Below are 13348 nucleotides of genomic sequence, written 5' to 3'. Positions count from 1 at the left end.
TATGTTACTTTCAGAATCATCTGCACTATTTAATGCAGAGGCAGCGGGGCTCTACTGGCCAGGAAGAATCAATTAACCTTATCCTGCATGTTAAGAGAGTGGCTACATGCCACATTTTTGCATGCATAGAAAGCTGTAAAGTCTAGACAAGAAAGGGCTACAAAAGAACAATACTGCATAAACACAAGGTTACATTAACAGTGGAAATTAAAGGTGTACTTTTGCTTCCAGATCAGTTTATACACTTGCTCTGAATGTCAGGTAATGTGGACATGCAGACAGCCATCTAATTGGACCTGACCTCCCCGTCCATCCCACATCAATAACAGCTTTTCTGCATCATTAGCTTGTAAAATCACTTGAAAAAAAGAAGAGGACAGAAGAAAAGATAAAAAAGCTTTAACCACCCGCCCCCCATCATAATCAGGGGTCACGGGTCTGTCCAAAGCTTGGAATGGATCAACAATTCAATCAGGAGAAACTAAATTGTTGATAGATTAGATGTATGGGTCATGTTTTGCCAAATCAGGTATCAGATGGAGATGGTGACAGATAGTGATAGGAGACATTCTTTAACAACATGGACAACAAAGCAAGAAGAAAAGCTGAGTGGTGTTTTAAATAAGTCCTTTTTTACCAGTTAAAGCTCGTCTAATGCAACGAGCCAGCTTCAAGCAAGATGGATTGGCTTCTCAGAGAAAGGCACAGGCAAACGTTCACCATAGTAACATCAAGAATGGTATGCTATAAATCTGTCAGAGCAGAAAGAGAGAAAAGACTAAAGGAAAGAGGTAGAAATGTGCAGACAGCTGCATTTTCAACACTAAATCCACCGGTTCTTCTCTTTATACTCTCTAACAGGACGACTGTAGTGCCTGTAAATCTTAAAGAGGTTTCCCCGTTTGTTCACAAAGTTGAGTAAAAGAAAAAGGTTAGATTCAGATCTCGTGCCTGTTACATTACCATAGTGAAGTTGGGGCCAGGGCTGGGAAATGGGGTGACAGGTCAGAGGGAATGCCCCACTGTGCATGTGTGCAATACACAGCGATAAAATCCTGACAAAAAGACATTTCTTTCTCTCCAAGGGTGCCAGAAGTGTCCCTCAGTGTAACCCACATTGTCCTACAAAAGCGAGCAACTCCTCCCCTCTGAGCCAGTGCAAATTGAGATGGGGTTTACGTTAATGGGTTTCGGGAAAAAACCACCTCATGGTAATTTTGGAGGGAGTTCTCCTCCTCAAGATATGGGTAGCCTATATCTCTACAAATTTAAATTGGCAGAATATTGAAATGGGTTTGAGGATTTCTGGGTAAACACGGTACGTATTACACCTCTTATTCCATTTTTCCTGTTTGCAGAGGTAAGGGGGATGATTAAATGTTAAAAAGAAGCATGTAGGAGTGGGGGGGTTTCAGAGCTGTAAACATGTGAAGTAATGAATTCTGATGTCTGTGAGTGGGTTTCATTCAAAATCAAGATATTACATGACAAGCAGCACTGACTGCCTCACCTTTGACTGATTCGTGCACCAAATACCACAACATGATAAAAAATGCACTTGCAACACCTGGATAATAAAACTGAAGCTCTGTTACCATGGTTATTTTCAGTATCTGAAATGCAAATCAAGGACATTTCCCCCCACTTATCTGTTCCCTCTGACATGTCAGAACATGTCTCGGTTTTTCCAAACAAGGCTTTTGCTGGAACAAACAGATTATCCCTCTATGGGTTGTCTGGAAATAGTCATCAAGGTCAGCGCAGCCAGCGTCTCATGCCACAATCACTGCTGCTTTTGATGAATATCTGCACGAGACATCCTGACTGTGACAACTCAATGGGCATTATGAGGCATGCTGCTTTTTCTCTGAACTCCCTCGCCAAAGTGAGGGAGAGAGCAAGTCCCTGTTTGGGGTTGTTTTCCCCTGGTTTTTCTGGCTGGTTCAATAGCTATGCTGCATTGGCTCCCTGTGATGCAGGGATCTGATCAATACTGGGTCTCAGGGGCAGTGGAGCAGGCAGCGAGAGGACTCGACAGTGAATATGCTCCATAGGCTGTGTAATGTTGTGATGAAGGGCTTGGTGTCAGCACTGTGGCAAATGCTGTGCAACCATCTCAGTGTTGTTTTTCATCCAACAGTGTGTGCGTTCCTCCACACACAAATATACACAAACACAAGAACTGAAATTTGAACAGGCAAATGTTCAGACAAATAGTCAGTAGTGGATTGACAAAAACTTAATCAACAATAATGCTGATAATATATTCCCCATTTGTCATTTCTTATGCAAAAATCCCAAATATGTTCTAGCTACTGAAATGGGAGGATTACATCATTTTTTTGAAGGGGGTGGATTATTGGTCAGACAAAGGAAGCTATTAAAGACGTCACCTTGGGTTTTGTGAATTTGTGATGGACATTTTTCCACTATCATTAACTATGATTTAATAGACTACAAAAAGTCAATGTAATATTTGTCAGACCTGACCTTTTTTTACCTGATGTGCATGTATCCATGGCAATAAAGTCTCTTGAATCTTAAATGATAATAAAGCTGCAGCTTGCGATTATTGCGATTAATAGAATGGTTGCTTTGTCTTAAAAATGTCAGAAAATGTTCATTAATGTCAATCATTGTTACCCAAAGCCCAAGATGTAACCAAAATGTCTTGTTTTTGTCCTGATCAAGAATCCACAACCCATAGATATTCAGTTAAGATGACTACAGAAACCAGAAAATAATCACATTAAGCTTGTAATTTGCAGCTCCAGATGATTGTTCAACAATATAAATCAATAACTGATGATGAAAATAATCAGTTGCAGCCCTAAACAGAGGTTAGTGGGACAATGACCATCTGTGTGCACCAGATTGAGGGGTGCCCGATGTCCCAAAAACCCAACTACAGAGCAAAGACACACAGTAGGATTACTTCTGCAGTCATGGACTCCTCTATGAGCTTTGTAGAATATGTGGTATGTATGTACAGCCAATCACTCTGAGAAAAACAATTAAGTCTGAGCATACCTGATAAATTACAATTACCTGTGTAGACACCTCCACATATTTTAAGGGGAAATACAGCTTGCAATCTGCCAACACTCAAACACAGCAGAACCAGTCTTCCCTGGCTGAACATGGGAGTATGTTGTTTTACTGCTGCCAGCCTTTCGTGCACATTCACAAGCCTCAGGACACAGCAGTATTATGCACATGCACGCACGCACATGCACATACACACACAGTACTTGGCCATTAATCATAAGTAACCCAGTTCTGCTTCTAGCCTCACACTCCTCTCTCATGTGTTTCTGGCCCAAGGTTGACTTTGCAGTGCCTGTATTTACTTCAGTGCGGTGCAGGGGTTGCATGCCGTGGAGATTAAATCAAAAGGACAGAGGGCTTGAGGGGATGAGTGCATTGTTGAACTCTGCGGGTATACACACATGCATGTACGCTCCCGGTAAACAGAAGCAAGAATCAGCCAGTCTGAAGCTATCTTCTACATGTATCAAAACGCAAATATTCCAATCCATTTATAATATGAATGAAATCAGCTTGGATAATTGACACTAATTGTGTTAGAGACCACTAACTGTGGAGCAAGAGTAGTAAAATTACTCAAGTCTAAAGAGCAACTTCTGTTCTGTATTTATTCAAATAAATTCAGCATATCTAGATTCGGTCAAATCCCGTAATTGCTTTTTATGAAGTAACATAATTCCATCACTTTAAATGTCAGTCATAACCAATGGAAAAGTGGATTACAGGATGATGATGATTTATTTCATCTGATTTCAGCGCTTACAAAGGGACACTAAACTGACTTCCTGTTTATCTACTGGCACATCCAGGTTGCCTTACCCAAGTAGAGTGATGCGTTTTCTTTCTTCACATTGTCGTCCAGGTAGGTGGGCCCCAGGGTGTAGATTGGCGTCGACCCCATGCCCACAAGTATCTGGGCACAGATGAACAGAGCCACATACAGGTTGTGTTCATTGCCCTCCTGGTCACGGGGGCACGATGCCACGTCAAGCAGGTCACGCCCGCTGCTGTTGCCGGTCTGACAGAGGCCTTCGTGGCCCGCTGATGAGTTCATCTCCTGGATCTGGTAGGGTGGTGAGATGAAGTGGGGGCAGGGAAAACAATGCTGCTCCTATAGCAATGACCACACCACCCACAGCCAGCCAGCGTGGCCTCTGACCTCTTCCCCCAAAGTAGGAGATGAAGACGACCACCAGCAGGCTGCCGATGTCAAAGCAGCTGACCAGCAGGCCTGACTCAGAGCTGCGGAGACTGTAGCGCTTCTCGATGGTGGTGATGACACTGCTCAAGTAGCCCGAAACCATCAGGGACTGAATGAAGGTTAGGTAGCACATGCAGAACAGGAAGCAGCGAGAGTCCCTCAGGATGGCCCGCACATATTTCCTGACTGGGATGCGGATAAAGCGGGTGAGGGAGAAGCCCAGTTTTTTACCCCCAGTGCCTGCAACCCTGTGGCCCTCCACAGGTAGAGAGGTGCTGAGCCCCACCATGCTGGAGACAGAGGGGGAGAAGTCTGTCCGGGAGGAGGGTGACTCTGCCTGGCTGGAGTCTGGGGTTTTGGGCTGGAGCTCGCTGCTCTCGTCCACAGCCACACAGGTGCTGACCAGCCGAGGCTCGGCAGCCTTGCGGTCCAGCTGACAGGGTCCATTAAGGATGGGTAAGCTTTTGGACTTGAAGCAGTTTTCTGTGTCCATGTACTGGTCCTGGAGCTCACGGATCTCAAGAGACTCCGACAGATCACTGCCCGTCTCATCGTTGTCCGACGAAGTCATGGCGCAGCTGGGGATGCAGCTTGAGTTGTTTCCTCGCTGTGCTGACAAGTCAGTCAGTATCTAGTGCCACATGAGGACACTGTGGAGCTGATGGAGGGCTGGGTGTTGGAGTAAAGACTGCCCTGCCAGTAATACTGAGGCGGACTTAACCCCTCTAGCTATGAGCATGTTTTAATCCACATTGCTATTAGCTCTGCTCTGTCGCAATAACCCTTTATAAGAGCACAACATCAGGGCCAAATTATCCTAAAAACCAATAGTGATAGTGGTATCTTTGACTGAATACAGAAGATCACCTTTCTCAGGTTAACACTTAAGACTTAAGATCAATTGTCTTTTAAGGGGTTTGTTAACAATAAAAAGCCTATAATATTTAAGAAAAAACACAAAGTCAGTAACAAAAAGAAAAGGCGATGTGTTTATGGTGTTCCCCTATCTTAGGATCCCATTTTGATGTTGATTTTATGGCTCTTTGTTAGATGGCAACCTTGCATCATAGCTTTTTTTGTTTCCTTTGTCCCATAGCTGTGCAGCATCCTACAAAAAAGAAAGAAAAACAGGAACATAACAACAAACATCGAATTAGTGTCACTTCCAAAATGTATTTCAACATATAATTCCCACATATTTTACATCCAATCTCACTTCTGGCGTTGTGGTAACAGTGAATGACAACAGCGGGTTATATTGGGTATACTTTCTGTCGCTAAATTGCGAGACAAAAGCAAATATCCCACCAAAAACAATCATTTACCAGTACGAATAAACAACCTCGTCGGTGTCAAACTGTCACAACGGGTGGGTAAAGCAAAAAATAACAGAGAGCACTCTTTGTCAAACGAGGAATATAAACCTAGAGAACAAAAGACCACGCTATCCACTAACGTCTCAGTCATGACTTTGGAAATAAATAAAATCCCGGTTCAGCATAAGACTTTCCCCAAAATGAAGTAGTGTTACGTCGCGACTAAAACGGCGAAAAATAGGATTTGGTATAACTTCTAAGAAAGGCTGGAGGTGCAGGAGGCGGTTGTACTCACACAGGACGGTAGCCTGTTGTTCACACACGGAGCGGCCACTCGCTGAATGAAAGCTGCTGCTGGCCGCGGAATGCTGCTGGTGGTGGTAAATGCTGCCTTCATGGGCTGTGGGAAAAGCAACGATTGAGAGTTCCTAGCTCAAAGAAAGTGGTAAACAGGGTTGGGAAGGTTACTTTGGAAATATAATAGGTTACAGATTACTAGTTACCTTATTTAGAAATATAATAAGTAATGTAATTATTTCAATTACTTAATTTTGATTACTTTTCTAATTTTCTAACGAATGTTTTCAACTTTTAGGGTTAGTGTAAAAAATCTAAATTCAGGTGTTTTTCATGAATACTGACATGATGTATAAGGGAGATCATTTCTCATAAAGTATAGATTTATCTCTCATTTGAAAATGTATTCATTAATTCACGTAGATTTTGGAATATAAAATAAAGATATTTTATGAAAAAAGTCAAAAGTCTGGCATGGGCTTAATTTGTACTGTGACACCATTTAATCCCAGGTATGTTCCAAATAAGCCCACGTCATTATTTATTTACAAAATATTTCACATTTTTGATTTTGATGTCAAGGAATTAAAAACAGCAATATGGGTCAATGACGTATAAGGATTTATTTAAAAATAATAAATATGGGAATATCTATTGCAGTAATTCAAACATTAAGAATGTTGAGTACACATAAATTCATATTAAAATAGTAAATTAGGTGTTTTATGTGTTTTTCCATCTCGATGAATTAGAACTGACCTTAAAAAAGTCATGTGGTGCGACCATGATCTATCTTAAAATTAATTAATTTAAGTGTTTCGAAACAAATTATTTGCATGTCTTTTAAGTTTTTATAAATAATAATCTCATATTTATGTTCTATAATGTCACAGTTGCCTTCTGAAATGTATGTAAGACTTATTTTTCCTGTAAATTGCTTAAAAATGATTAAAAAAATTTAAAAATACAATTCAGTTAAGCATACTGTATCAGTGATTAATATTAAAAGTGATATTTTACTCTGAATTTAATACAGTTATTGGTATTATTGGTCGCACCACATGATATTTTGTCACTTTAAATAACTTTAAAATTATTAATAACTTGTGGTTTTTGAAAAGTTAAAGTGATTACATATAAAGGAAAGGTACTACATATATATGGTATTTTTTTTATCAATGTAAACCTTTTTCTAACTGAAAAAAATGCAGTTGGACTGAAAATGTAGGCGTCACGTCATTGACCCATATATGTATTCAGTAACATGTTACATATTAAAAAATGAGGAAAAAACCTCGAGCAAAGCTTAAAGGGATGACTTCAGATGTAACCCCTTCATTAACATGGGAAAGTAGTTATCTAAAAAAAGATTTTAAAATATTGTGATATAGTTGCCAATTTCACAAGAGATGTTGGTGGTTAAATTCAACAGTCAATTCCTTTAAGGTTTTGCATGGTAATTTAGGTATTGGGTTATAAAGTGTAAAATCAAGAACATTACCTTAAGCACTCCCTTCTTTGAATGCCTTTTAAGGCCTTTTACAAACTGGAAACATTAGGCTGTTTTGTAGATCCTTGACTTGAGGTGGACTGTTTTATGTATATTGATGGTATGGCCTGTATGCCTCTGTTTTTACTCTTTCCCCTGTGTAGCTTGTTCTATTATGTTAAATTCTTTGGGGCTTTTACCCCCTCTCATTTTTAGATGAAACTGCTTATGCTGCCATCAGGAAGAAGGGGTCCTGTAGCCTATATCAAAGGGACCTTAGTGGTTAAATTGGCTGAAGATGAAAGAAAGTAATATTAAAAAAAAGAAACAACAAGAAACAGACAACTATTTTGTCTTTCAGCTTCAAGCAGACACACGAAAACGCGACAAATCCTACCTACAACCCTAAATGAGGAGGCAACTTGAACGCAGCAAATTGTGGGGGTGAATTGTTTCTCCACACTTCACACGAATTGGGACTTGTAGTTTCCTTCGTGAGTCATTAACAAGAGTTCATATCCATGTCAGAAAAAGATGTGAAACAGAGTTGAGTAACAGCGACGCCACGAGAAACGCGGCTCGCCTGAGACGGATGCAAACGTTACAGTATTCATATTTTCATTCATTCATTAGGATCGCACACACTACTGGACTTCACGTACCAGCATGCTTGTCGGTCCATATGGTGACTTGTTTAGGGGCTACACTACGACCCAATCCCAAACCACTCCCTACCCACTACCACTCCAAATCAAGTAACACTCGCAGCTGTGGAAGGCACTTCCAATGAAGGGGGAGGGTATAAATGGAGAGCCAAATTATGGGAATCCCCCCCTTGCCAATTCTACCTTGCCAATTCAATTGTTTTATCTTTTCACAAAAACATACTCTGAGATATGGTTTGAGACAGTAAAGAAAAACAAAGGTGCGTGTGCTTGATCTGAACCTCCACATGAACGCGCAAAAAAATGGGGGAGTGGAAAGGACAGAGGGAATAGGGGCTGGTTTGAGATTGGGCTACGTCATCTGGACAGCTGGGACCCTTGCTGACCCAGCAGTGATTGACTGGTCACAGGCTCATGTAGACAATGGGCCCTGTATACTATCTAGCAATCTGTCTGATGCAATAAATTGTAATAAATAAATAAATAAGTTGACTGAAGCCTTCTTAGAACAATGGATGAATAGTATTTCAATTAAGATGTGTCTGGAGGGTAAACCCAACTGAAATCAATTCTTCTGTATTGGAAAATAACAATTTATCCATTTAAAAAAGCTGGCACTTATTATTTGAAATACATGCATACACTGATATACAACAACACATGATTATCACATATGTAAGTAATGTTAATTTAATAATAATGTGTCTTTTAAAGTGGACAGCATCAAAACATATAAATGTTTTTGGTTGTTTGTTTTTTTATGGGGGGGGGGGGGGGGGGTTAAGCATTTTATCATGTAATAAAAAAGGTATTGATTCTGTGTTTGAAATTTGGATAATCTGTGCTGACACAGAATAAGACGTTCCTTTTTGCAGAAAGAGGTGACTGCCAGTGCCTGTCAAAGAGATGGATGACTTTCCCCAAGGTCATTAATTCATTTCCTGGACTTGGTAGGCTGATCAATCCACTCTTCCTCTTCTCCTCATTCTGCTCTTTGGTTCCTCCTCGGACCACTAGGAATTAGATTTGAATGACGCCAAAATGGCAAATCGCTGCTTCACAATTTGGTATGTGGTAGTAAATATAACATCAAATATAACATTACAACCACTCTTTTTTTTCTTCTATATTTAAATGACACACAATCTTGGCTGCTTGGTATCTGAGAGAGAAGGACTGTCTTTCAACAGTCAATCAGAGGGATCAATGAGAAGTCTCATGGTCCATAATAGAGGCTTCTTTTGACTTTGAGGTTGTTTTTATCTCTGTCTCTGGCTATCAGCGTGCTAATCATTACTATAAACCACCATGAATACACACCAGCATAAAGGGATGAGAGAAATTGTTTAGCAGAAAGAGGCACTGTATAATTCTTGCAGATTTATTGTAACACCTCTGCAATCTCTTACAGTAAGAATAAAGTAAAAATCTTATTCAAAGTTGTAAATTTAACATGTTTATTGAAACTTTACTACTGCTTTTGTTTAGATTTTTAGTCATATTAGCAGCATTGCAATGGGATGATAATGTCCATCTGTCTAGGTCTTGTTATTGAGATCATATTAATTAAAACAAAGCCATCTTCATCATTAGATGCAAATCTTTAGATTAGAGGAAAGTCCAAACAAATGAATTTGTGTAAGAGAAATATTTCTTTCATTGTGATCTTCTCACGACTCAGTGACAGACTGAAAGCAACACACAACAGACAGTTGGCCAGTTGGTGAAAATCACCATAATCCCATAAAAAAAATCTATACACATCGACTTTGACACCATCAGACCAACTGAGGACAGTCCAGATTCTCTCGTGCAGGTTGCAATTTATATTTTATCAGTTGCTGCTGCAGGGAAGGTCTGGTTTTGCACCAGGCTGCAGGACCATTAAATGAAAAGCAGAGTTGATAGGGATTCAGTGACTGGCCACTTTAGTCTAATATAGCCTACTTTGTTCTCAAGTACACCCTGCCACAGTCTTTCTTATGAATGTTTTGTGATATATTGTCATATTACTGTAAGTGTGCATATGTTTGGCAGTTGATATTGAGACAGACATGAAACAAGGGGGGAAAGCGAGGACTTGAAATAAAGGCAACCCGATGTTGAAATTATTTAAATTTAAATATTCATGCTGCATGACACATTTTTCTAGCCTCCAAATGCCATTGATTTAAAGAAGATGTGGACATTATACTGTTAGCTGTGGGACATTTATGTGAGCCCGTGACCTTTCAAAAAACAGAGAGAGAGTGTGGACACTTCACAGATGACAGGAGCAGCCTTTACCAAAGGTTAATATGTACATGCCTTCTCAGAAATGGCTTTAATGGTTTACAGTGCGGCTTCGGAAGAACTTGGCTTGAATGCTGCATGTTCCAGCAGAAGAACAAAACATCTGTTTTCAGGGAAGACAAAATAAATAAACAGAAAACTTCCCATGTGAACGAGTGAACCAGTAGCTACAATAGAGTCCGAACAAGCATGCCTGCATTTTTTAAAAAGGGTGTCACTACAAAGCTTTTCTTTATATCTGAATGTTTCCCACCATCATTGCCAACAATTACTGCTACTGTGTATAGCATTTCTCATAAACCAAGCAATAAAATACACAGCCTCTTAACAGAACCACTGTGACTGTTTATTGCTCACAGAGGTCAGAAATCAAACCTACATAAAATATCAATATTGTTGTGCAATATTCAAACTGGTGTTATGCAGGTATTTATTATATTTATTCCTTGTCGAACTGGCAGTGCAGACACTGATAACTTTTTACAATCAGAGGAGATAATGCCACTGTGAGTACTTAGAGAAAAGAAAAGTCTAGTATATTTTTGAATATGGTGTATCGGATGTTATACTGGAAGTTGTTTATGTGTTAATAAACAGTATGAGAAGAGACTGGGTAATGATTTGAAGAAGTTCCACAGAGGGGAGAAATACAATACTACCCTCTAGTGCACAATCCAATACAATGAAGGCAGGCTCACCAGTGTAGTTACATTTTTAAAGATGACCAATAGATGGCGCTTCGTCCTCAAGATTCTCATCATGAGGCAGAAGTCTGAGCTGCTGGTTAGGACACATCATGAGTAGGTCTATGAAGTGACATCCTGAAAATAAAGGAAAATAAGTTTAATTTGCATTTTCTCAGCAACAGTGAGCCTACAAGCTAGCTTTTTTTTTTTCATTGATCCTGTCCATTTTTTATGCCTGAGGATCAAGCTGCCATTTGGAGTACTATTGAGCAGTGCATTATATGAAGTCTTCTGTGGCTCATAATTTCAAATGTGTCAAAATGATCTCAAGTTATCTCAGATTGGGCTTGAGAATTCAAAATTGTGACAGAAAAATCAGAAGCCTGGAGTTTGAAATGTAGGCATTTAGCTGGCAGGGAGGCTCTAATGGAAGATGTTTCTTATCAGCATTACGGAAATTGTAGCAGAATTCAAAATAATACTAGGGATTAAAAGTCCTGTCCTCTGCTGCATCATTTTGAACCATTCAGTTGTTTAAATCTCTATAATCTAATCTCTCTTTACTACAGTACCTGTTTAAATTAAAAGATTTAAGTAATCAAGTAAAATCTTTCCAACTGTTTCATCATTGTCTCTATTTTATAATACAAACGCCAGACAACAAAACCTGGAATTGTCTACAGATATTTTGTCACCTCAGCATTACATTATTTAACATCAAATGATTTTCAGTATGCCTTTGACTTGCTTTTTTCAAAGACAGCATACCAGTCAGTTAATGGAGATGACATCATCATCTGCAGCCTGGTCCGACACTTCCCTTGGCCTTGGGTCTGTCTCCCTACTGCTCCATCCCACACTGTTCCTGTTAACCATCCCAACTTTATTGACATTACAGGAATCACTAATGAAACTGTCTGCCTGTGGAGCTATTAAAGGAAATCATGCAGACGCACAATCTTACACAGACGTGCATGTTCATAAATTGGGTCCCATCCCCCCACTGTTGACATCTACACACATAACAGTCTTTTCCTGTATGTAGCCTTGGATATCATGTCAACTATGTTACATACGGGAAAATGTAAAACATTGACAGACACCGAGGTGTATGTATCTGTAACTGGAAGTGAGGGGTGCTTATAGGAATACAAAGACTCCTGAGAAAATATGAAAGCGGCCTCACATGAAAACATAATTAATTCTAAATATTCATCAGGCTTTTATCTTCTAGCTGCTCGACTCATTGCTGTTTTTTGGATCACTTTCTGAAAAGATTTGAAAGAAACAATCCAATCATCTTTGACTGTTGTGTGGTTTCATCAGCTAATGGCTTTACAACAGCACTCAAAGATATAGGAGGACTCTATGCCTAAACTATAACCCTCTGTGGTACCGTTTTACCACATTCTGCTAACAGGAAAGGCAACCTTTTAAATTAGCCTCGCTCTTTGTGCTGCTTTCAAAGGTGAACATCCTTGTGTTGTGGACAGACTCCCTGGTTTGTAGTCAGGACTACTCCCCAAATCCATTTACCCATTCGAAGGGACTTGCAACTGGAAACTTTGCAACCCTGAGAGCAACTGATGCATATGAATAAGGCAAGCAGATCGGGACAGGAGGGTGGTGTAGTAATTGTGTTAAAAAGTGCAAGGGCCCCAAAATAAAGACCCCCAGTATAAGCCTGTGGAGGGCCCCTCGCTGTGCAGGGCAATCCCAGCAGATTGGGCCCTATGCTTATGCTAAATTCTCACCCCCTTCTCACAACCCATCACCTCCAATAGCCTGATTGGTAGACCAGGTGACCCAGTGAGTGGACTTACTCAGGTCTCTCCATGACAAAGGCTGGCTGAATGTCCCTTTCCTAATAAATCACGAGGACGTTAACAAAAATGCCTCACTAAGAAAAGAGCACAACAGCTCCCTTCCCTGTAGGGATCTTTAACATTTAACACATGGCTTTGATTAGCAAAGACAACCACGTGGTGATGGCCTAGAGTTCTCCCCTGCTGAGGGACGCATTGGAAAACATTTGACTAAAAAAATGGAATTCCACCTGATCATAGATTGGTGTAATGCTGCTAATTTTCAGTAATGAAGCCTAGATGTCATACTTGATGAATAAAATACAGTGAAAGTGAAAACATTCTGAAAATTAAATTTCAGTTTCTACATAAATATGGATCAGACAATTACACACATCTGCAATATTAGTTTGATGTGTGACTTAATTATACCTAAAGTAGATTAATGACAAAAGCATATGTGAGTTGAGTTATGCCACTTCTTTTTTATTTTACTTTACCATAAAACATAATTTTCTAATGAAGAATGCATCAGAAACACACAAAGCA

At 39.8% G+C, this 13348-nt stretch overlaps 1 protein-coding gene across 1 annotated transcript in view; it reads right to left on the bottom strand.

Moving 5' to 3' along the window:
- LOC134002520 (solute carrier organic anion transporter family member 5A1) overlaps positions 1-5275 on the bottom strand; it is a 39812-nt gene extending 34537 nt beyond the window's left edge. The window contains 2 exon segments of the mRNA XM_062441871.1: positions 3868-4138; positions 4140-5275. Of these exon segments, the coding sequence (XP_062297855.1) occupies positions 3868-4138; positions 4140-4820 (952 nt within the window). The 5' untranslated portion in view covers positions 4821-5275.
- Positions 5276-13348: the final 8073 nt, after the last annotated feature.

The sequence above is a fragment of the Scomber scombrus genome, chromosome 20, assembly GCF_963691925.1.
Source record: "Scomber scombrus chromosome 20, fScoSco1.1, whole genome shotgun sequence".
Taxonomy (NCBI): Eukaryota; Metazoa; Chordata; class Actinopteri; order Scombriformes; family Scombridae; genus Scomber; species Scomber scombrus.
This window is presented reverse-complemented; position numbering and strand designations above follow the sequence as displayed.